This window comes from Hemiscyllium ocellatum, chromosome 47, assembly GCF_020745735.1.
Source record: "Hemiscyllium ocellatum isolate sHemOce1 chromosome 47, sHemOce1.pat.X.cur, whole genome shotgun sequence".
Lineage (NCBI taxonomy): Eukaryota > Metazoa > Chordata > Chondrichthyes > Orectolobiformes > Hemiscylliidae > Hemiscyllium > Hemiscyllium ocellatum.
This window is the reverse complement of record NC_083447.1, coordinates 14925961-14951236: the sequence shown is the minus strand read 5'-3', so window position 1 is coordinate 14951236 and position 25276 is coordinate 14925961. Positions and strand designations below refer to the sequence as shown.

Here is a 25276-nt window from a genome sequence, read left to right as displayed (position 1 = left end):
GTTAGAGATAGAGAGACAGGTACAGAATCACAGTTATCCCGGGTTAGAATGGAGAGAGACTGATATAAAATCACAGTTACCCCGGGTTAGAGAGAGAGAGAGACAGGTACAGAATCACAGATATCCCGGATTAGAGGGAGAGAGAGAGAGAGAGAGAGAGAGAGAATCACAGATATCCTGGGTTAGACATAGAGAGACAGGTACAGAATCACAGATATCCCGGGTTAGAGAGAGAGAGAGAGACAGGTACAGAATCACAGATATCCCGGGTTAGAGAGAGAGAGAGAGAGAGAGAGAGACAGAATCACAGATATCCCGGGTTAGACATAGAGAGACAGGTACAGAATCACAGATATCCCGGGTTAGAGAGAGAGAGAGAGAGAGAGAGACAGGTACAGAATCACAGATATCCCGGGTTAGAGGGGGAGAGAGAGAGAGAGAGACAGAATCACAGATATCCCGGGTTAGAGGGGGAGAGAGAGAGAGAGAGACAGAATCACAGATATCCCGGGTTAGAGAGAGAGAGAATCACAGATATTACGGGTTAGAGAGAAAGAGACAGAATCACAGATATCCCGGGTTAGAGAGAGAGAGAGACAGACAGACAGACAGACAGACAGACAGATATGGAATCACACATATTCCTGGTTAGAGAGAGGGAGGGAGAAAGAGAGACTGGTACAGAATCACAGGTATCCTGGGTTAGAGGCACAGAGACTGATACAGAATCTTAGTTACTCCGGGTTAGAGAGATAGACTGATACAGTAACTCAGATCTCCTAGGTTAGAGAAGGAGACAGATACGGAATCACAGATATCCCAGGTGAGAGAGAGAGAGGCTGATACAAAATCACACATAGTCTGCGCTAGAGAGTGAGACTGGTACACAATCACAGATATCCCCGGTTAGAGAGACAGACTTGTACAGAATCCTAGATATCCCGGGTCGAGAGAAAGACAGTGATACAGAATCACAGATATACCCCCGTGTTAGAGATGATTTGGAGATGCCGGTGTTGGACTGGGGTGTACAATTTTACAAATCACACAACACCAAGTTATAGTCCAACAGATATAATTGGAAGCACTAGCTTTTGGAACGCTGCTCCTTCATCAGGTGGTTGTGGAGGACCCAATTGTTGGACACAGAATTTATAGCAAAACTTTATAGTGTGATGTAACTGAAATTATACATTGAAAAATACCTGGGTTATTTGTGAAGTCCCTCATTTGTTAGAATGACCATTATGATAGTTTCACATGTTTCACACGTAAAGCACAAAACTTTTTTAAAAGGTTACATTCTCAGATTAACTGTAACAATTGAGATGTTGAAGGAGTTAGCCCCCATGTTCCCTGTCTGTGACATAATGTTTAGACTGATTCTAATCTAAAACGTGATCTAACAGAGTCTCACATGGATTCATGCAGTTTTTGAGCAAAGTACAATGTAACTCTGCAAGTACAAATTCACCCCACAAACATATATGTGTATGTGTGCATGTGTGTGTGTGTGTGTGTCTGGAGTGAGGGGTTGTGAGCATCTGTGAGAGAGAGTGTATATGCGCGTGTGTGAGTGTAAAGTATCTCAGTCTGTGAGAGGATGCATGTGTGAGTGTGGGAGTGTGTGTGTGTCTGTAAGAGTGTGTGTGAGTGACTGTGTGCATGTCTGTGTATAGGAGTGCCTCTGTTTTGTGTGTGTGTGTGTGTGCGTGTGTGTGTGTGTATGCGTGTGCGTAGGAATGTTTGTGTGTGTGAGTGTGTGTGTGTAGTGCAATGGTGATCACCTGTAATGTGACATGAACCCAAGGTCCGGGTTGAGGCCCTCCCTATGGATACCGAACTGAGCTATCAACCTCTGCTCGGCCACTTTTCCTCTGCTGCCTGTCCCAAAGTCTGCCTTGGAGGATGGTCACCCGAAGGTCCGAGGTCGAATATCCCGGAACGCTGAAGTATTCTCCAACTGGGAGGGAACACTCCTGTCTGTTGATTATTGTGCGGTGCTCATTCATCCGTTGTCGTAGCCTTTACTCGGTTTCACTAATGTCCCATGCCTCCGGGCATCCTTGCCTTCAGCGTGTGAGATAGACAACGTTGGCTGAGTCACATAAGTACCTGCCATGTACGTGGCACCCACACACATATATAGACTCTCTCTCACAGATACTCACAAACTCTCACCCCAGACACACACACACCCACATGCACACATACACATATGTTTGTGGGGTGAATTTGTACTTGCAGAGTTACGTTGTACTTTGTTCAAAAACTGCATGAATCCATGTGAGACTCTGTTAACTCACTTTTTAGATTAGAATCAGTCTAAACATTATGGCACAGACAGGGAACACGGGGGCTAATTCCTTCTACATCTCAACATTTTATCTGGGCTGACACCAATTGTTACAGTTAACCTGAGAACATAACCTTTTAAAAAGTTTTGTGATTTACATGTGAAAGAAGTGTAACTATCACGGTCATTCTAACAGATGAGAGACTTCACAAACAATCCAGGTATTTTTCAATGTATAATTTCAGTTACATCACACAGTAAACTTTTGCTATAAATTCTGTGTCCTACAATTGTGCCCTCAATAAACCACCTGATGAAGGAGCGACGCTACAAAAACTAGTGCTTCCAAATAAACCTGTTGGACTATAACTTGGTGTGGTGTGATTTGTAACCATATTAGAGAGAGAGAGAGAGAGGGAGAGAGACTGACACAGACATCCTGGGATAGAGAGATAGACTGATAGAGAATCACAGATATTCCGGTTTAGAGAGAGATACGAATGCAGAATCACAGATATTAGATTAGATTACTGACAGTGTGGAAACAGGCCCTTCGGCCCAACAAGTCCACACCGACTCGATGAAGCGCAACCCACCCTACCCCCACATTCACCCCTTACCTAACACTACGGGCAATTTAGCATGGCCAATTCACCTGACCCGCACATCTTTGGACTATGGGAGGAAACCGGAGCACCCAGAGGAAACCCATGCAGACACGAGGAGAACGTGCAAACTCCACACAGTCAGTCACCTGAGTCGGGAATGAATCCGGGTCTCAGGCACTGTGAGACAGCAGTGCTAACCACTGTGCCACCGTGCTGCCCACCCCATATCTCAGGTTAGAGAGAGAGACTGATACAGAATCACAGATATCCCAGGTTAGAGAGACTGATACAGAATCACAGATATCCTGGGTTATAGATAAAGAGACTGATATTAAATCACAGATATCCTGGGTTAGAGAGAGAGAGACTAAAACAGAATCACAGATATCTCGCGCCAGAGGGAGAGAGTGATACATGATCATACATATGTCAGGTTTGAGAGAGAGGGACTGACACAGAATCACAGATATCCTGGGTTAGAGAGAGAGAGACTGGTACAGAATCACAGGTATCCGCAGTTAGAGAGAGAGAGAGAGAGAGAGACTGATACAGAATCACTGATATTCTGGAAGGATAGAAAGGGAGGCAAGAGAGGAGGGGGAGTGGCGTTTTTGATAAGGGATAGCATTACAGCTGTACTAAGGGAGGATATTCCCGGAAATACATCCAGGGAAGTTATTTGGGTGGAACCGAGAAATAAGAAAGGGATGATAACCTTATTGGAACTGTATTATAGACCCCCTAATAGTCAGAGGGAAATTGAGAAACAACTTGTAAGGAAATCGCAGCTATCTATAAGAATAATAGGGTAGGGGATTTTAACTTTCCAAACATAGACTGGGACTGCCATAGTGTTCAAGGTTTAGATGGAGAGGAATTTGTTAAATGTGTACAAGACAATTTTCTGATTCTATGTGGATGTACCTACCAGAGAAGGTGCAAAACTTGACCAACTCTTGAGAAATAAGGCAGGGCAGGTGACTGAGGTGTCAGTGGGGGAGCACTTTAGGGCCAGCGACCATAATTCTATTAGATTTAAAATAGTCATGGAAAAGGATAGAACAGATCTAAAAGTGGAAGCTCAAAATTGGAGAAAGAGACTGATACAGAATCATAGATATCCCGTGTTAGAGAGAGAGAGACTGATTCAGAATCACAGACATCCCGGGTTAGAGAGAGAGAGACTGATACGGAATCGCAGATATCCTGGGTTAGAGAGAGAGACTGATTCAGAATTACAGATATCGCGAGTTAGAGAGAGAGACTGATAGAGAATTACGGATATCCCGGGTTAGAGAGAGAGACTGATACAGAATCACAGATATCCTGGGTTAGAGAGAGAGAGAGAGAGAGAGAGAGAGAGAGAGAGTGATACAGAGTCACAGATATCCCGGGTGAGAGAGAGAGACTGATACGGAATCACAGATATCCTGGGTTAGAGAGAGAGACTCATACAGAATCACAGATATTCCGTGTTAGAGAGAGAGACTGTTACGGAATCGCAGATGTCCTGGGTTAGAGAGAGAGACTGATTCAGAATTAGAGATATCGCGGGTTAGAGAGAGAGAGAGACTGATAGAGAATCACGGATATCCCGGGTTAGAGAGAGAGACTGATACAGAATCACAGATATCCTGGGTTAGGGAGAGAGAGAGACTGATACAGAATCACAGATATCCCAGGTTTGAGAGAGAAACTGATATGGAATCACAGATATCCCGGGTGACAGACAGAGACTGATTCAGAATCACAGATATCCCGGGTTAGAGAGAGACAGTGAGACAGAATCACAGATATCCCGGGTTAGAGAGAGAGGCTGATACAGAATCACAGATATCCCGGGATGGAGAGAGAGAGCGAGAGACTGATACAGAATCACAGATATCCTGGGTTAGAGAGACAGAGAGAGACTGATACAGACTCACAGATATCCCGGGTTAGAGAGGGAGACTGATACAGGATCACAGATATCCCGTGTTAGAGAGAGAGAGACTGATACAGACTCACAGATATCCCGGGTTAGAGAGAGAGACTGATACAGAATCACAGATATCCTGTGTTAGAGAGAGAGAGACTGATACAGAATCACAGATATCCCGGGTTAGAGAGAGAGACTGATACAGAATCACAGATATCCCGGGTTAGAGAGAGAGAGACTGATACAAAATCACAGATATCCCGGGTTAGAGAGAGAGAGACTGATATAAAATCACAGATATCCCGGGTTAGAGAGAGAGAGACTGATATAAAATCACAGATATCCCGGGTTAGAGAGAGAGAGACTGATACAGAATTACAGATATCCCGGGTTAGAGTGAGTGAGAGAATCGTACAGAATCAGATATCCTGGGTTTAAGAGAGTGACTGATACTGAATGACAGATATCCCGGGTTATGGAGAGATGGCCTGGTACAGAATCACAGATATCCCGGGTTACAGAGAGTGACTGATACAGAATCACAGAAATCCTGGGTTAGAGAGAGAGAATGATCCAGAATCAAAGATATCCTGAGTTTGCGACAGAGACTGATTCAGAATCACAGATATCCCAGTTTAGATAGAGAGACTGATAAAGAATCACAGATATGCCGGGTTAGAGAGAGAGAGAGAGACTGATACAGAATCACAGATATCCCGGGTTAGAGAGCGCGAGAGACTAATATCGAATCATAGATATCCCGGGTTAGAGACAGAGAGAGACTGAAACAGAATCATAAATATCCCGGGTTAGAGAGAGCGAGAGACTAATATCGAATCATAGATATCCCTGGTTAGAGACAGAGAGAGACTGATACAGAATCACAGGTATCACGGGTTAGAGAGAGAGAGAGAGACTGATAGAGAATTACGGATATCCCGGGTTAGAGAGAGAGAGACTGATACAGAATCACAGATATCCCGGGTTAGAGAGAGAAAGACGGATACAGAATCACAGATATCCTGGGTTAGAGAGCGAGAGACTGATACAGAATCACAGATATCCCGGGTTAGAGAGAGAGAGAGAGAGAGAGAGACTGATACAGAATCACAGATATCCCAGGTTAGAGAGAGAGGCTGATATGGAATCACAGATATCCTGGGTTAGAGAGAGAGGCTAATACGGAATCACAGATACCCTGGGTTAGAGAGAGAGAGAGAGACTGATACAGAATCACAGATACCCTGGGTTAGAGAGAGAGAGAGAGAGAGACTGATACAGAATCACAGATATCCTGGGTTAGAGAGAGAGAGACTGATACAAAATCACAGATATCCCGGGTTAGAGAGAGAGAGAGACCGATACAGAATCACAGATATCCCGGGTTAGAGAGAGAGGCTGATACGGAATCACAGATATCCCGGGTTAGAGAGAGAAACTGATTCAGAATCACAGATATCCCGGGTTAGAGAGAGAGGCTGATACAGAATCACAGACATCCCGTGTTAGAGAGAGAGAGAGAGAGACTGATACAAAATCACAGATATCCCGGGTTAGAGAGAGAGAGACTGATACAGAATCACAGACGTTCCTGAGTTAGAACAGAAAGAACAAAGAAAATTTACAGCCCAGGAACAGGCCCTTCGTCCCTCCAAGCCTGAGCTGATACAAATCCACTGTCTAAACCTGTCACCAAATTCCTAAGGATCTGTATCCCTCTGCTCCCCACCTCCTCATGCATCTGTCCAGACGCATCTTAACTGAATCTACCGTGCCTGCCTCTCCTACCTCTGCTGGCAACGCGTTCCAGACACCTACCACCCTCTGTGTAAGTGCTATCTGCATGTATCCCCTTAAACTTTTCACCTCTCACCTTGAACACGTTACCTCTCATTATTCAATTCCTCACCCTGGGAAAAAGCTTGTCCCTATCTACCCCATCTATACCCTTCATGATTTTGTAAACCTCAATCAGCTCCCCCCTCACTCTCCTTTTTTTCTAATGAAAACAAACCCAACCCACTCAACTTCTCGTTATAGCTAGCACCTTCCATACCAGGCAACATCCTCGTAAACCTTCTCTGCACCCTCTCCAATGCAACCACATCCTTTTGGTAATGTGGCGACCAGAACTGTACATAGTATTCTAAATGCAGACGAACCAATGTCTTGTACAGTTTTAACATGACCTGCCAGCTCTTATACTCAATACCCCGGCCAATGAAGGCAAGCATACCATATTCCTTCTTGACCACTCTATCCACCTGTGAAGCCACCTTCAGGGTACAATGGACCTGCCCTCCCAGATCTCTCTGCTCATCAACTTTTCCCAAGGCTGTTCTGTTTACAGTATAGTTCACTCTAGAATTAGACTTCCCAAAATGCATCACCTCACATTTGCTTGGATGTTACCACACTGTAGGTAATCTAATCTAATCTAATCTAATCAGCCACTTCTCTGCCCAACTCTCCAGTCTACCTATATTCTCTTGTATTCCTTGACAGTCCCCTATACTTTCTGCTACTCCACCAATCTTCATGTCATCTGCAAACTTATTGACCAGACCAACAGTGCCCTCTTCCAGATTATTTACGTATATCACAAACAGCAGTGGCCCCAGCACTGACCCCTGTAGAACCCCACTGGTCACCTTTCTCCATTTCGAGAAACTCCCTTCAATACTACTCTCTGTCTCCTGTTGGTCAACCAGTTCTTTATCCACCGAGCTAGAATACCCTGCACACCATGTGACTTCACTTTCTCCATTAGTCTACATTGGGGAACCTTATCAAACGCCGTACTAAAGTCCAAGTATATTACATCTACAGCCCTTCCTTCATCTACCAACTTGCTCACTTCCTCAAAGAACTCTATTAAGTTGGTGAGGCACGATCTCCCCTGCACAAAACCATGTTACCTATCACTGATAAGCCAATTCCTTTCCAAATATAAATAGATTTTATCCCTCAGTACCTTCTCCAGCAACTTTCCCACCACTGACCTCAAGCTCACTGGTCTGTAGTTATCCGGAATATCCCTACTGCCCTTCTTGTACAGGAGGACAACATGAGCAACCCTCCAGTCCTCCAGTACTTCACCTGTGTTTAAGGATGTTACAAAGATATCTGTCAGGGGCTATTTCCTCTCTCGCCTCCCTCAGCAACCTGGGATAGATCCCATCCGGTCCTGGGGATTGGTCCACCTTAATATCCTTAAGCCTACCCAACACATCCCCCCTCGTTATGTCAACGTGATCCAGAGTAAACAAACTTCTATCTCTCATCTTAACCTTCATTATGTCCCTCTCCTCAGTGAGCACTGATGTAAAGTAATCGTTGAGAATCTCACCCATTTTCTCAGGTTCAACACACAACCTTCCTTCCTTCTCCTTTAGTGGACCCAGCCTTTCTCTAGTTACCCTCTTGCTTCTTATATATGAATAAATGGCCTTGGGATTCTCCCTAATTCTGCTCGCTATAGTTATTTTATGACCCCTTTTAGCTTGATTCCTCGTTTAAGATTGGTCCTACTCTCCTGATATTCCTCCAGGGCCAGTGCTGTTCTTAGCTGCCTGGACCTTATGTACACTTCCCTTTCTCTCTTGGCTAGTCGCATGATTTCTTGCCTTTTCTATCCCTTGTTTTCAAAGGGACATGACTATCCTTCACTATCTTCATGCCCGAAACGTCGATTCTCCTGCTCCTTGGATGCTGCCTGACCTGCTGCGCTTTTCCAGCAACACATTTTCAGCTCTGATCTCCAGCATCTGCAGTCCTCACTTTCTCCTACACTATCTTCAACCTGCCTTTGAAAGCCTCCCACATATGAAATGTGGACATCTCTTCAAATAGCTGCTCCCAATCCACATTTCCCAGCTCTGGCCTAGTTTTAATATAATTGGCCTTGACCCAGTTTAGTGCTCTTCCCTTAGGACCACTCTCTTCTTTGTCTACGAGTATTCCAAAACTTACAGAATTGTGGTCACTATTCCCAAAGAAATCCCCCACCATAACTTCTACCACCTGGCTTGGCTCATTCCCCAACACCAGGTCCAATATGTCCCCTTCCCTCGTCAGACTAGAGACATGCTGCGCTCGAAAACTTTCCTGAATGCTCCTTACAAATTCTGCCCTATCCAGACCTCTGACACTAAGTGTATCCCAGTTAATTTTCAGAAAGTTGATATCTCCCATCACCACCACCCTGTTGCCTCTACATCTTTCCATAATCTGTTTACCTGTTTGTTCTTCTACCTCACGCTCACTGTCAGGAGGCTTTGTGGTACAGCCCCAACAATACAGCTGCTCCCATCCTATATCTCAGCTCCACCCATAATGCCTCACTGCTCAGGCCCTCCATAGTGACCTCCTTTAACACAACTGTGATATCATCCCTGACCAACAATACAACTCCTCTCCCCTCCCCATTTTACTTCACTCCCTGTCCTCTCTAAAGCATCTATATCCTGGAACATTTAGTTGCCAATCATGCCCTTCATTCGAGAGAAAGTTAGAGAGAGAGAGAGAGACTAATACAGAATCACAGATATCCCGGGTTAGAGAGAGAGAGAGAGAGAGAGAGAGAGAGATTGATATATACAGGATCACAGATATCCCGGGTTAGAAAGAGAGACTGATACAGAATCACAGATATCCTGGGTTAGAGAGAGAGAGACTGATACAGAATCACAGATTAGAGAGAGAGAGACTGACATGGAAACTCTGATATCCCGGGTTGGAACTTTGGAAGCAGGTTTTCCAGGAATGTACCTGGTGTGTTTGCTGCCCATTTTCAGGAAGCAGTCCCTTTGTTCAGCCTGGATGTTCCTGGGCTCCTGGGCCATAGTTAGGTTCCAACTCCTGGGCCCCAGCTGGTAACCAGCTCTCCAGAACTGTGTGTTAATCTCCGCAGTCAGGTCCCCTCTCTCGTGCCTCCAACCCAAAGCACCAGTTCCTTGACATCTTTCAAATCAAATTCCAGTTTAAAAGATCATTTTGTTGAAAACTGTGGTGCAATAAATTGCTGTGATGTACTGGTTAGACACTGAGCACGCAGCCAAGTGCTTTGACTTCAATGGGAGTTACATGTTAATCCTTATTATGTTGCTGTGTTATGGTTAACACAACCTTCAAGTAGCCAAATACAAAACCACAGCCTCTCCCAATGTGCCCCCCTCTCGCTGGTGTTCACCCTGCTTTCAATGTTTGGGGCTCAACTCCACACTAGTCCCTCCCTCTCAGATCACAGTGCTCCCCAGCACTGAAGGGAACATTTAGGTTGTTGCTTGATTCCTGGTCAGTGAACAAAGCTGATCACTTCTAAGTTGTCACTGCTCTGCATGATTCGAGAGGGGTGACAGAAGATGTGTGTGCTAGAGAGAGAGAGAGATAGAATCCATTCGCCATGTGTGTGTGAGAGAGAGGATTTCAGTGTCATTGTGTGAGGAGAGTTTTGTGTCTCTGTGTGTGAGATGGGAAATTTGCAGAACAGTGTGTTTGGAAAGAATTTCAGGGAGTAAGTGTGTCTGTGTGAGAAGAGGCAGGGGGAGTTGTGCCTCTGTGTGTGTGAGTACAGGTATTGTGTCAGAGTGTGTGTGTCAGAGCGTATGCATGGGTATGTGTCAGTGTGTGTGCGTGTCGGTTGGTATATGTGTAAAAAGATGTGTTAGAGTGTGAGCGTGTGTGTCACAATGTGTGTGTGTGTCAGTGTGTGTTCAGAAAGCCTCAGTGCATTAGACTGTGAGTGCGGGTGTGCGTATGTCAGAGTGTGTGTGTCAGTGTGTGAGTGGGTGACCGTGTCAGAGTAGGGTACCCATAGGGTATGGCTCCAACTGGGACCTTGGGTTCATGTCACATTCCAGGTGACCACCATTGCACTATACACACACACAGACACACACACAGACACTCCTACACACACACACACACACACACACACACACACACACTCTCACACACACAGGCACTCCTATGCACGCATACACATGGACACACATATACACAGACACACGCAGAGACTCACACACCCTTGCAGACACACCCACTCCCACACCCACACAGGTATCCTCTCAGAGACTTAGACCATGCTACACTCATGCACACACATATACACTCTCTCTCACAGACACTCACAACTTCCCACCACAGACACACACACACAGACAAAGACCCACATGCACACATATGTTTTGTGGGGTGAATTTATACTTGCAGAGTTACATTGTACTTTGCTCAAAAACTGAATGAATTCATGTAAAACTCTGTTTTCTCACTTTTTAGATTAGAATCAATTTAAACATCATGGTATAGACAGAGAACACAGAGGGCATATTGTTTAGCTAATGCCCATTGGTACAGCTAACCTGAGAATGCAACTTTCAAAGAAAAGGTTTTGTGATTTACACATGAAAGAAGTGAAACTATCACTATTCGAACAGATGAAAGACTCAACAGACAATCAAGGTATTTTTAAATGTATAATTTCAGTTGCATCACACTGTAAACTTTAGCTATAAATTCTGTGTTAGGATTGAGCCCTCCACTATCACCTGATGAAGGAGCATCGTTCCAAAAATGAGTGTGTTCCAATTAAACCTATTGGACTATAACCTGGTGTTGTGTGATTTTTAACTTTGTACACCCCAGTCCAACACCGGCATCTCCAAATCATGTCAGAGTAGATGTGTGCCAATATATGTGTGACTGGGTGTGTCAGAGGGTATGTGTGTGTCAGTGTGCGCGTGTGTCAGATTGTGTACAGACAGCTTCGTGTATCAGAGTGTGAGGGTGGGTGTGAGTCCATGTGTGTGTGTGTGTGTGTGTGTGTGTGTGTGTGTGTGTGTGTGTGTGTGTCAGTGTTTGTATGTGTCAGTGGGTGTGTGCCAGTGGGTGTATATGTGAATGGGTGTGTTGGTGTGTCTGCAGTCAGTTTCAGTGTATCAGGGTGTGAGGGTGGGTGTGTATCTGAGTGTGTGTGCAGACAGATTCAGTGTATCAGAGTGCAAGGATGAGGGTGTGTGTGTTAGTGTGTATGTGTGTGTGTGCAGACAGTTTCAATGCATCAGAGTGAGGATAGGTGTGTGTGTGTCAGTGTGTGTGAGGGTGTGCCAGTGCATGTGTGAATGAGTGTGTCAGTGTGTGTTGAATGAGTGTGTCAATGTGTGTGTCAGTGCATGTGTGAATGAGATTGTCAATGTGTGTGTGTGAGTGGGTGTGTCAGTGCGTGTGTGAATGAGTATGTCAGTGTGTGTGAGTGGGTGTGTGTGGGGGGTGTCAGTGCATGTATGAATGAGTGTGTCAATGTGTGTATGTGAATGAGTGTGTCAGTGTGTGTGTGTGAGTGGGTGTGTCAGTGTGTGTGTGTGTGAGTGGGTGTGTGTGGGGGTGTGTTAGTTTATGTGTGAATGAGTGTGTCAGTGTGCATGTGAGTGGGTGTGTCAGTGCATGTATGAATGAGTGTGTCAATATGTGTGTATGAGTGCATGTGTGAACGTGTGTCAGTGTGTTTGCTACTGCAACATAGCTACGTTTAAACTAAGTGGGGGGGGAGGGGACAAACTGGATGTTTAAGAAGGAAATTGAAGGGAAAGTTAGAACAAGGAAAGTCAAGACAGACAACGGTATCAATGAGGCAGAAAACTCAAAGGGATCATGCTGTAAGGTTGAGTGAAATAGGAGTTGATGGGAAGGGTGAGGGCAGTAACAAATTAAAAATACTATACATGAATGGACGAAACATTAGAAATAAGATGGATGAGCTTGAGGCTGTTTTGGAAATTGGCAGATACGATATTGTGGGGATAACTGAGACGTGGCTTCAAGTGGACACGGCCTGGGAAATAAATATTCAAGGCTACATGTGCTATCGTAAGAATAGACTGACGGGCAGAGGGGGTGGGGTGGCCACATTGGTAAGGGATGATATTCAGTCCCTTGCGCAGGGGGACCTAGAATCAGGAGATGTAGAGACAGTGTGGATTGAGCTGAGAAATTCTAAGGGTTAAAAGACCCTCTTAGGAGTTACCTACAGGCCCCCAAACAGTAGTCTGGATGTCGGATGTAAGTTGAATCAGGAGCTGAAATTGGCCTGTTGCAAAGATGTTACTACAGTTGTTATGGGGGATTTCAACATGCAGGTAGACTGGGAGAATCAGGATGGTATTGGACCTCAAGAAAGAGTGGAGTGCCTCCGAGATGGATTCTTAGAACAGCTGGTGCTGGAACCTACCAGGGAGAAGGCAATTCTAGATCTGGTATTGTGTAATGAACCAGAATTGATCAGAGACCTTGAAGTGAAGGAGCCATTAGGAGGTAGTGACCATAATACAATAAGCTTCAATCTGCAATTTGAGAGGGAGAGGGTACAATCGGAAGTGACAATATTTCTGTTGAATAAAGGGAACTATGGAGCTATAAGGGAGGAGCTGGCTAAAGTTCAACGGTGCAATACCTTAGCAGGATGACAGTGGAGGAACAATGGCAGATATTTCTGTGTATAATGCAGAAGTTGCAGGATCAGTTCATTCCAAAAAGGAAGAAAGATCCTAGGAGGAGGCATGGGTGGCCATGGCTGACGAGGGAAGTTAAGAAACATATAAAGTTAAAAGAGAAAAAGTATAACATAGCAAATGTAAGTGGGAAAACGGAGGACTGGGGAGCTTTTAAAGAACAACAGAGGATTACGAAGAAGGAAATACGCAGAGACAAAAATGAGGTACGAAGGTAAACTGGCCAATAATATAAAGGAGGATAGTAAAAGCTTTTTTAAGTATGTGAAAGGCAAAAAAAATGATTAAGACTAAAATTGGGCCCTTGAAGACAGAAACAGGGGAATATATTACGGGGAACAAAGAAATGACAGAAGAATTGAATTGATACTTCAGATCTGTGTTCACTGGGGAAGACACAAACAATCTCCCTGAGGTAACAGTGGCTGAAGGATCTGAACTTAAGGGAATCTATATTTGCCAGGATTTGTTGTTGGAGAGACTGTTAGGTCTGAAGGTTGATAAGTCTCCGGGGCCTGATGGTCTACATCCCAGGGTACTGAAGGAGGTGGCTCGGGAAATTGTGGATGCATTGGTGATTATTTTCCAGAGTTCGATAGATACGGGATCAGTTCCTGCGGATTGGAGGGTGGCTAATGTTGTACCACTTTTTAAGAAAGTTGGGAGAGAGAAAGCAGGAAATTATAGACCAGTTAGTCTGACTTCAGTGGTGGGGAAGGTGCTGGAGTCTATTATAAAGGATGAAATTACCACAGATCTGGATAGTAGTAACAGGATATGTCAGAGTCAGCATGGATTTATGAAGGGGAAATCATGCTTGACTAATCTTCTGGAATTTTTTGAGGATGTAAATCTGAAGATGGACGAGGGAGGTCCAGTAGATGTAGTGTACCTGGACTTTCAGAAAGCTTTTGATAAAGTCCTGCATAAGAGGTTAGTGAGTAAAATTAGGGTGCATGGTATTGGGGGCAAGGTACTGACTTGGATTGAAAGTTGGCTGGCTGACAGGAAACAAAGAGTAGTGATAAACGGCTCCATTTCGGAATGACAGGCAGTGACTAGTGGGATACCGCAGGGATCAGTGCTGGGACCGCAGCTTTTTACAATATATATTAATGATATAGAAGATGGTATTAGTAATAACATTAGCAAATTTGCTGATGATACTAAGCTGGGTGGCAGGGTGAAATGTGAAGAGGATGTTAGGAGATTACAGGGTGACCTGCACAGGTTAGGTGAGTGGTCAGATGCATGGCAGATGCAGTTTAATGTGGATAAATGTATGGTTATCCACTTTGGTGGCAAGAACAGGAAGGCAGATTATGACCTAAATGGAATTAATTTAGGTAAAGGGGCAGTACAGAGAGATCTGGGTGTTCTTGTACACCAGTCAATGAAGGTAAGCATGCAGGTACAGCAGGTAGTGAAGAAGGCTAATAGCATGCTGGTCTTCATAACAAGAGGGATTGAGTATAGAAGCAAAGGGGTTCTTCTGCAGCTATACAGGATCCTGGTGAGACCACACCTGGAGTACTGTGTGCAATTCTGGTCTCCAAAGTTGAGGAAAGACATTCTGGCTATTGAGGGAGTGCAGCGTAGGTTCACGAGGTCAATTCCTGGAATGGCGGAACTACCTTATGCTGAAAGACTGGAGCAACTGGGCTTGTATACCCTTGAGTTTAGAAGACTGAGAGGGGATCTGATTGAGACATATAAGATTATTAAAGGATTGGACACTCTAGAGGCAGGAAACATGTTTCCGCTGATGAGTGAGTGCCAAACCAGAGGACACAGCTTAAAAATACAGGATCGACCATTTAGGACAGAGATGAGGAGAAACTTCTTCACCCAGAGAATGGTGGCTGTGTGGAATGCTCTGCCCCAGAGGGCAGTGGAGGCCCAGTCTCTGGATTTAAGAAAGAGTTGGATAGAGCTCTCAAGGATAGTGGAATCAAGGGTTATGGAGATAAGGCAGGAACAGGATACTGATTAAGGGTGATCAGCCATGATCATATTGAATGGTGGTGCAGGCTCGAAGGGCAGAATGGCCTACTCCTGCACCTATTGTCTATTGTGTGTGAGTGGGTGTGTGAGTGCATGTGTAAAGGAGTATGTCACTATGTGTGAGTGGGTGTGTCTGTGTATGTGTGATTGGGTGTGTGTGTGAGTGGGCGTGTGTTTGGGTGTGTCAGTGCATGCGTGAATGAGTGTGTCAGTGTGTGTGAGTGGGTGTGTCTGTGTATGTGTGATTGGGTGTGTGTGTGAGCGGGCATGTGTTTGGGTGTGTCAGTGCATGATTGAATGAGTGTGTCAGTGTGTGTGCGCGGGTGTGTCTGTGTATGTGTGATTGGGTGTGTGTGTGTGAGTGGGCGTGTGTTTGGGTGTGTCAGTGCATGCGTGAATGAGTGTGTCAGTGTGTGTGCGCGGGTGTGTCTGTGTATGTATGATTGGGTGTATGTGTGATTGGGTGTGTGTGTTTGGGTGTCAGTGCATGTGTGAATGAGTGTGTCAGTGTATATGTGTGTCAGTGTGGGTGTGTGTGTGAATGAGTGTGTCAGTGTATATGTGTGTCAGTGTGGACGTGTGTGTGAGTGGGTGTGTCAGTGTATGTGTGATTGTGTCTGTGTGTGTGGTTTGTGTCAGTGTGTGGGCGGACAGTTTCAGTCTATCAGAGTGGGACCGTGTGTGTGTGTGATTGGATGTGTGTGTAAGTGGGTGTGTGTTTGGGTGTGTCTGTGTATGTGTGAATGAGTGTGTCAGTGTATGTGTGTGTCAGTGTGGGTGGGTGTGTCAGTGTGTATGTGTGTGTGTGGTTTGTGTCAGCGTCTGGGCAGACAGTTTCAGTGTATCAGAGTGGGAGCGGGTGTGTGTAACGAGAGTGGAGGCGATTATTTCAGGCGATCCCAAAAACAGAACGCAAAGTCTCGGTATGTGCATTCACCTATTTCATCATGTTCCCTGACCAACACAGTGAAACAGCATTAACCCGACAAAAACCTGTAATTCAAGGCAAATAACCTAATACCCAGCAAACAGGGAAGCCTGGGAACAGCAGTTGAACCTATGTGCCGCCAAGATAATGAACATTTCTCATAGTTAGAAGCGCATTGTCAAACAATACTGACATCGCTTGCGGGAATAATCCTGCGTTCAACTGCAAGTGAGGAATTTAGAACAAGGTTGGCGGTGTTTTAAAGCTGACAAAAAGAATGCTCAGCAGATTTAAAAGTAAGTCATTTCAGATTTCCTCTTTTATCGATGTTAAGCATTGGGGAGGGGTCTAATGTTATCCTTAGTGCAATCATTAATAAACATTATTAAACATGTATGCAGAATAAAAGAGAGCTATAATGTCACCTACCAAACACCACGAGTGCATCCTGTCGGAATCTTTGAGAGCACATTGGTTTAGCAGAGGCTGGGTGTTTGCAGTAATGTGCTGTCTCTCTCTCTCTCTCTCTCCGTTACACGGGGGCTTGTGGGACTTGACGTTCCCTGGATGCGGGAGCGTTTATTTATTTTTGGAAAGGACTTTATTTCAAATTAACGAGCTCCGGGCGGGCTGGGGAGGGTAAAGGGTGGGGGGAAGTCTATATTAGCAGCCTCTCACTGACTCTCTCTCTCTCTTCATTTTAAACGGCGGACCCAACATTAAGCTCAATAGGTTTTGTTCTGCTACTCCATTAAAACCTGAGGCTAATGCCTTCCTAAACTTAGTCGCGTCTTCCTGCTCATGTTTGCCAATGTTTTTTTTGTTTTAATATTTTAAATAGAAGGAGTCCCTCTTTCTTTGGAACTGAGACGCCAGACTTGGTGCAGCAAAACAAGGCAAGTGTATCCGTTGACTAAGTGTGAAATTGTCAGGATCTTAAAGGATTTGAGGTTCTTGGGAGATGAGGTTCACACAAAATCCTGACGCCTTCATCGCAAGGTGCCCACGACTTTAATCCTCTCAAGTTAGATTTTTCTGTGGGACTGGGAGTCACTGCAACATTCTGTACCCCATTCCTACTTGTTCGCCTTCAGAAGGTACTTTCTTGAACTGCTGCACTCAGAAATGTCCAGAAACAAAAAATAAAATTGCTGGAAAAGCTCCGTAGGACTGTGGAGAGAAATCAGGGCGAAAGATTAGGGTCGAGTGACCCATCCTCAGAACAGTGCGTTGATATAGATGTACAGCACAGAAACAGACCCTTTTGGTTCCAACTCTCACCAGATATCCTAACCTAATCTAGTCCCATTTGCCAGCATATCCTTCCAAACCCTTCCTATTCATATACCCATCCAGATGCCTTTTAAATGTTGCAATTGTACCAGCCTCCACCACATCCTCTGGCAGCTCATTCCATACACGTACCACCCTCTGTGTGAAAAGGTTACCCCTTAGGTCCGTTTTAAATCTTTTCCCCCTCACTCTAAAACTCTAGCTTTGAACTTCCCTATCCTGGGAAAAAAATAATTTGCCTATTTGCCCTATCCATGCCCCTCATGATATTATAAACCTCTATAAGGTCACCCCTCCAACACTCCAGGGAAAACAGCCCCAGCCTCTCCCTATAGCTCAAACCCTCCAAATCCTGGCAATATCAAAATCTTTTTCTGAACTCTTTCAAGTTTCACAACATTTTTTCCTAGAGCTAGGAAAACCAGAACGGTATTCCGTCCCAAAACACAGAAGGCCTTAGATACTCTAAATAGGCCGATTACATGTTGTTTGGGTGTCACATCCAGTCACTAGTTACTTTTTTGGATAAGTAAAACTGAACTTTAAATGACTTTTCCTCTCCTTTGTTTACCCTCCTGCCTGGGGAGGGAGGGAAGGAGTGAGGCAGGACTTTGAGTGCATTCTCTGTGCGTTGGCGAATTGTTTGCAAAAGAAATACTGGCGGGGTAATTCTGTTGGTTGTGAAATTTCACCACAAGCCCTCTCAAATTTGTAACAAAAAAAAACAATTATTACCCACTGATAGGGGCGCGCTGAACTGGAGGATAAAGCAGTTAGGGGGCTGATGTGTTTTCTGTTCACTGTCTCCTGAACATTGCTGTATATGCAGCACCTTATAAACACCCTTGCAGTCTCTTAGGGGATACTCCCTAAGTGTGTCTGTTGACTAAAAGCAATATGCTCACATCTCACACCACACCTCCTCCTATCTCCCCGGCTTGCTCCAATTCTTACCTTCATGAAGAATTATTTCAAAGATTTCAAATGAATAACGATCAAAATGGGTCGGAGCTATGACGAGCGAGGAACCGACCCTGGTTTATTTATCGCTTACTCTCTACTGGTGTGGGGGCATTAATTTCAGGGAGAGAGGAATCGCTTTATATCATTTATTTTGGGAGGGGATTCTAATTATGGGAGGGGATTTCTGTTTTATATATTATTTGGGGGGGAATTCTAATTATGGGAGGCAGTTCCGTTTTATAAATTATTTTGGGAAAGGGGTTCTGATTTTGGGAAGGGATTTCTGTTTTATATATTATTTTGGGAGAGATTCTGATTATGGGAAGGGATTCTGTTTTATATATTATTTTGGGAGGGGGTTCTGATTATGGGAGGAAATTCTGTTTTATATATTATTTGGGGGAATTCTAATTATGGGAGCAAATTCTGTTTTATATATTATTTGGGGGGAATTCTAATTATGGGAGTTCTGTTTTATAAATTATTTAGGGAAAGGGGTTCTGATTATGGGAAGGGATTTCTGTTTTATATATTAGTTTGGGAGGGGATTCTGATTATGGCAAGGGATTCTGTTTTATGTCATATTATTTTGGGAGGGTTTTTTGTTGTATATAACATTTCGGGAGGTCATAGAGTTATATTTTACATACAATCTTGTAATGGGAGGGGGTTTGTTTTACATATTATCATGGATGGGGTTATGTTTTATACAATATCTATATTGGTGCTTTGAAACAGCCATAAGTTCCACAAGACGAAAAGTGTTTTCAGAAAACGCCAGCCCTTAGTTTGTTACTAAATCGTTAACTCCACAATTTCGAATTCACAATGAGTTTGTTTTGATGATTTGTTGGGTGTTTTGTGTGTGAGAGATACATTTGCCGACTGTACATCTGCATTCTGTTTTGAAACTTAAGGGTATTTTTTTTTCAAATGGCTGTGTTGGGGAAGCCGCTTTAAGTCCAGGCTCTGTCTCAGGGACCGGTGTCAGGTTGAGGTCACTGCCCCCTCCCTCCACCCTCCCGTGGAGCCTCTGAGGGTAGAGCCTGAGGAAGGTGGTGATGGATAGTCCCTGCTCTACGTCAAACCTCAGTATCGTCGAGGAAAAACAGGCTGAAAGGACAAAGGGAGTGACCCCAACCTCTCTCCTTCCACCTTCCCTCCAGAGCACTGGCCCCCTTTGGCAATGGAGGACGGGATTGGGGAAGGGGGGGGGTGGGATCAGACATTTGCCAAATTGGATGAATACTCCCTGGAATCCAGGTCCTTGTCTCCTGAACGTGTAGTCAAACTAACTGCTATTCTTGGAAGAGTTGGGGAAGGGGCAGTGTGTCTGGAATAGCACTGTGGTGGGAATCTCACCCTGGGAAGTGCAAGCAAATTAAACATTACCCAATGCACCACCTTCAATGACGCATGAGGGGGCATTGAAAGGTTTTTTTTGGGGGGTAGAAACGATGTGCAAAGGTTTAAAGGGCGCGTGGGCATCGAACAGTTGCAGCACAGCAGATGGGCCGAAGGGTCGCCTGCTGCGCCCTGATTGTGTGAACTGTGACTTTTTTTTAACCTCCAAAAGCATCTTGGGGGGTGGGTGTGAGATCAGACTGGGTCAAAGTAGAAGCAATTCAGGACCTAGACTAATCACAAAAGCACAGAAATTGCTGGAGAAACTCAGCAGGTCTTGGCAGCACCTGTGGGGAGAAAGCATTTCCAGTCCAGTGACCCCCTTCCTCAGAAAGCGAGCCTTCCAGCTCAGCGAGGGAACTTACATCCCGGATCTCAAGCTGACCCACAAATCTCCAAACTCGCTCAACCCATACTCCTGGGCTGGACAAGACACTAGATCAGGCTGTTTCTGTTCAGAATGGTTCCCTCCATCAAAAAAAAATTCCAAGGTTCAAATTCCTTCCAATATCTTTGAATGAGCCTCCTATTAAATTGGAAGAGAAGGGCTTTGAGGGTTTTAAACAACAGTTTCCCCACCTTTCAGTAAACCGGTGAATGAATTCATTGCACACCCGCCGATGTTGAGGTACCCAACGGCGATATGACAGTGTCCAGTGAGCATGAGGGGGGGGGGGGGGGGGGGAGACAGACAGAGGAACTACCGCTGCCACCCCACCGCAAGAAAGTGCTCAGCTCCAGCGAAAACAGCGCGATTGCCCAGAAATAAATCCAGGAAAATGCAAATAAAGAGGGGATTGAGAGTGAGAGGGACGGGCGAGTGAGCTGTCCGCTTGGTACAAAGGAGAGCCCATTATAAACGGACAGCGTGGCTGCAATTTTGTTTTTAAAGCTCGCTATTTAATACCACACACAAAAAAAAACAATTTGGGCAAAACGAACGTTAAAAAGCAGGCAAAGCAGCAAGTTGGAGTTACTATTAGTAGCTAGTAAATATCTTAACGAGTAACAAGTAATTAATATTGCTAAAACAAATGAGTAATATCTTAGCGAGAAACTAGTAATCAGCATTGCTGAATATTAGCAAAGTTTGTAAATTTATCAGCAAGTAGCTAATAACTAGTACTCCTAAATATCTTAGCGAATAACTAGTTTTGGTAAATATCTTAGCGAATACTTATTAACCAGCATTGCTAAATATCTTAGTGAATAACTAGTAACATAAATATCTTAGCTAATATCTACTAACCAGTATTGCTCAGTATCTCAGCAAATAAATGCTAAATTGCTTGGGGAATAACTAGTAACTTAAAAATCTCAGTAAATAACAGGTAAATTTCTGAACGAATAACGAGCAATTAGTATTGCTCACAGTCTTAGTGAATAACTAGTAAGTTTCTTGGTGAACACCTAGTAACTAGTGTTGCTAAATATCTCAGCAAATAACTAGCAAATTGTTTAGCGAATAACTAGCAACTAGCATTGTTAAATATCTTAGCGAATAACTAATACATTTCTTGGTAAATGCCTAATAACTAATGTTGCTAAATATCTCAGCAAATAACTAGCAAATTGCTTAGCGAATAACTAGCAACTAGCATTGCGAAATATCTCAGCGAATAATTAGTAAATTTCTTGCAGAATACCTAGCATTGCTAAATATCTTCGTGAATAACTAGTAACTGGTAAATATCTTAGCGAATACCTAGTAGCCAGCATTGCTAAATATCTCAGCGAATAACTAGCAAATTGCTTGGAGAATAATAACCAGTTTTGCTAAAAATCTCAATAAATAACAGGTAAATTTATGAGCGAATGACTAACAACTAGTATTGCTAAATATCTTAGTGTGTAACTCGTACTTTCTTGGAGAATAACTAGCAACGAGCATTGCTTAATAACTAAGTGAATAGCAAGTAAGATTCTTGGAGAATAACTAGCAACTAGTATTGCTAAATATCTTAGTGAATAACCAGCAAATTTCTTAGCGAATAGCTAGTAACTAATATTGCTAAATATCTTATGTGCGTAAAAGTGTTCCACTTGTCAATTGTTAAGATATGTTGATCTGTTCTCAGGTTGAATAAGATTAATCTTTTGCAAACTTTGCTCCATTTGTCGCCAGTTTATTTTCGTTTTTTTTCCTGAAAGGTGCGATTTTAAAAAAATGAATTTCAAGGCTAATTCTTTTTTCTGGTGTGTGATTTCTCCCCTCACCTCCTCCCCGTCCCTCCCCGCCCTTCTCGCTGCAGGGTCCGTGCTATCTTGTCCGCCGGTCGCTCAGATGAGACCGAATCTTCCCTGGAAGTGTTCTGAGTCCAGCTCACAACGAGTTGATGCTTCCAATCTCCCCCTGAACGCCCAGTCAAGCTGAAACCACACAATAGCAGTTAACATTCAAAACATGCCACCTTCATTTTGAGAAGGAAGGGGGGGGGGGGGGGGTAAAAATGTTTGGGTTTGTGGATGGTAGGGGCTGGGTTTAAGAATTGGTGAGATTTTAAAACAGGGGGAGATAGAATTGTTTGAGGGGACTGGGAAAATGAGGTGGAGTTGTACACATACTGTAATCAGAAAGACTCACAGCGCGCATCTATATGTCTTGAAATCCCTCCTTGTCTCTATCTCCATTTCTTATTTGAGAAGTTATCGCTTTGGGGAAGGATTTTGCTTTTATTCTGCAATGGAGGAGCTGTAAGGGAGGAGGAGAAAGTGCATTATTGCAATAACTTGAGCGGGTCAGGGAGAATCTGAAATAAAGCGACCAGGAAGGTGCTGTGATGGAAATCACTCGGTGATTGAAGGCGAGCCCATCAGTGAAACCAAAGACATTTGAAATTCACCTTTTATAAATAAAAGCAAGGGTGGGTAATTAATAATGTTCCAGAGCAGTAAACTGCGCGAGCAGTGGGGTTTAGCTCTTTATTTCTTTATCCGCTCTGTTTATTTGGAAATACATTTAGTGCCAGATTCCGTTTACAAGCACAGACTGGACTGAAGATAGATGAGGCGTCATTAAGCCTTTTCTGTACAGATCCTAGAATAAATAAAAGCAAGTGAGCAGATGAGGCAAATTGTGTTGTTTCTGTGGTACTTTGTTACAATTTGAGCTGGAATGGGGCGGGTGTGTGTGTGGGGGGGTGGGAGTGGGGGGGGGGGGGGGGGAGGTTGGTGGGTTTGATTTCAAGTATTTCCATTACAAGTGTCACTGCGGTTAGCAGCACTCCCAACCAGCTGGAACAGCCCCTTTCCCCTTCTCAGGCCGGGCTGTCTGGACCAGGTTAGGAGGGGAAGAGAGGGGAATCGGGGACATTTCTTTTAAAATACAACATTGGGTCAAGCCGCAGCCGCAAACACAGAACCGTGCGCACGCCAGTGTTGGATTGACAGGAGTGTTCAAACCCCTACCTCAGCTTATTGGCTGGGAATTATTATACTTACAGACCTTGTTTCGTGTATGGAGGAAGAAAGGAGGAAATATGGATAGATAGATAGATAGATAGATAGATAGATAGATAGATAGATGGGGATAGATAGATAGATAGTTAGATAGGTAGGGATAGATAGATAGAGAGATATATAGATAGATAGATAGATAGATAGATAGATAGATAGATGGGGATAGATAGATAGATAGTTAGATAGGTAGGGATAGATAGATAGATATAGATAGATAGATAAATAGATAGATAGGCAATTCGATAGATAGATAGGCAATTGATAGATAGATAGATAGAAGCAGAAATAGATTGATACAAGAACTGAAATTGCTGGAAAAACTTAACAGGTGTAGCAGCATCTATGCAGAGAAAGCAGAATTAACGTTTTGGAGACAGTAACCCTTCAGAACATGATAGAGAAACTGATAAATAAGTAGAGAGATAAATAGGTAGCCAGATACATAGATACATACATAGTTTGACAGATAGATGTATAGAGGGATAAATAGAGAGTTAAATAAACAGACACATAAGCAGGCAGGTAGATAGTCATGTGGCTGACAGTAGATAAGGAGGTAGGCACAGAGGCAGGCAGGCAGACATGGAAGGAACGATCCAACAGTATGAAAGCCTCCGCCAACTCTCCCGCTCTCCGTGTTGTGGGGGGACTAGCGCCGATATTGCTGACTGCCTTTAGGATCTGCCGCCAGTCTCTGGGACAGTGTGTGTTACAAAAACAGCAATTGCTCATAAACTCAGCAGGTCTGACAGCATCTGTGGAGAGAAAGCAGAATGAACGTTTCAGTTTCAGTGACCTTTCCTCACAAACTTTGTGTGACCCCCTGGCCCGCGGTCACTCAGGATCAACAATTGCGCTTTTTATTTGAGAGTTTTATGTCAGAGTTTTCATTCCTGTCTTTATTGTTGACTCTTTTTCTCTTCAGTCTACATCCTTTTCTCTGCCTCTTGTTCCTGCTCTGGGTCTTTTATTCTCCCTGGCGCCTCTCTCTCTCTCTCTCACTGCCTCTTTGTTAACCGTTCATTACTTTCCTGTCGTTACTCTCACACTTGCCCCGATTTACTGTCTCACTCTCTCTCTCTCTCCACTAATTATCCCCTGACCCTTCCTTTACCCCTGCCACTGCCTGTCCCAACTCTCTGTCTTTCTAACTCATTCTCACAGTCACTCTTACCGTCTCCCTCACTGTCCCTCCCCACCTCTCTCTTTGTCACTGAGTCCCACACTGTCTCACTGGTACCTCTCTCTGCCTGTCTAACTCACTCATGACCCCTTTCACTCTCTCTCACCACCTTACTCTCTCTCTCTCTCTTTCCCTCTCACAGACTCAGTCTCTCCCCCTCTCCCAGTCATTCCCCTTTCCCCTCACTGTCTCACACCCTGCTATTGTCTCACTCCCCCTTACAATTTCTATCCTTCATTGTCTCTCTCACTGCCTCTCTCTCTCACTCCTATTGTTCTCTCCGTTATCTCTCTTTCACTCTACCTCTTTCACTGTCGCTCTCTCTCACACACATCCTCTCCCTCCTTTGTCTCCATCACTCTCTCCCTCTTTCGCTGTCTCTTACGCACACACACAGTCTCTCCCTCTCATCTCTTTCACTCTCGCTCTTTCACTGTCTCTCTCTCTCACATATTTTCTCCTTCACCTCTTTCACTCTCTCCCTCTTTCACTGCCTCTGACGCACACATATTGTCTCTCTCTCTCATCTCTTTCACTGTCTCTCTCTCACATATATATTCTCTCCTTCACCTCTCTTTCACTCTCTCCCTCTTTCACTGTCTCTTACACACATATTGTCTCTCCCTCTCTTATCTCTCTTTCACTCTCGCTCTTTCACTCTCTCACACATTCTCTCCCTCTCTTATCTCTCTTTCGCTCTCTCCCTCTTTCAC

The 25276-nt window shown here is 44.2% G+C and overlaps 1 protein-coding gene across 3 annotated transcripts in view; it reads right to left on the bottom strand.

Annotated features, from left to right (window-relative positions):
* Nucleotides 1-16775, bottom strand: part of LOC132836786 (homeobox protein Meis1-like) — a 407589-nt gene extending 390814 nt beyond the window's left edge. For all 3 annotated transcript variants that reach the window (XM_060856248.1, XM_060856254.1, XM_060856255.1), the window contains exon 1: nucleotides 16691-16775. In XM_060856248.1, coding sequence (XP_060712231.1) covers nucleotides 16691-16708 — 18 coding nt within the window. In that variant the 5' untranslated portion in view covers nucleotides 16709-16775. The remainder of the gene's footprint in view (nucleotides 1-16690) is intronic.
* Between the last annotated feature and the right edge of the window lie 8501 nt (nucleotides 16776-25276).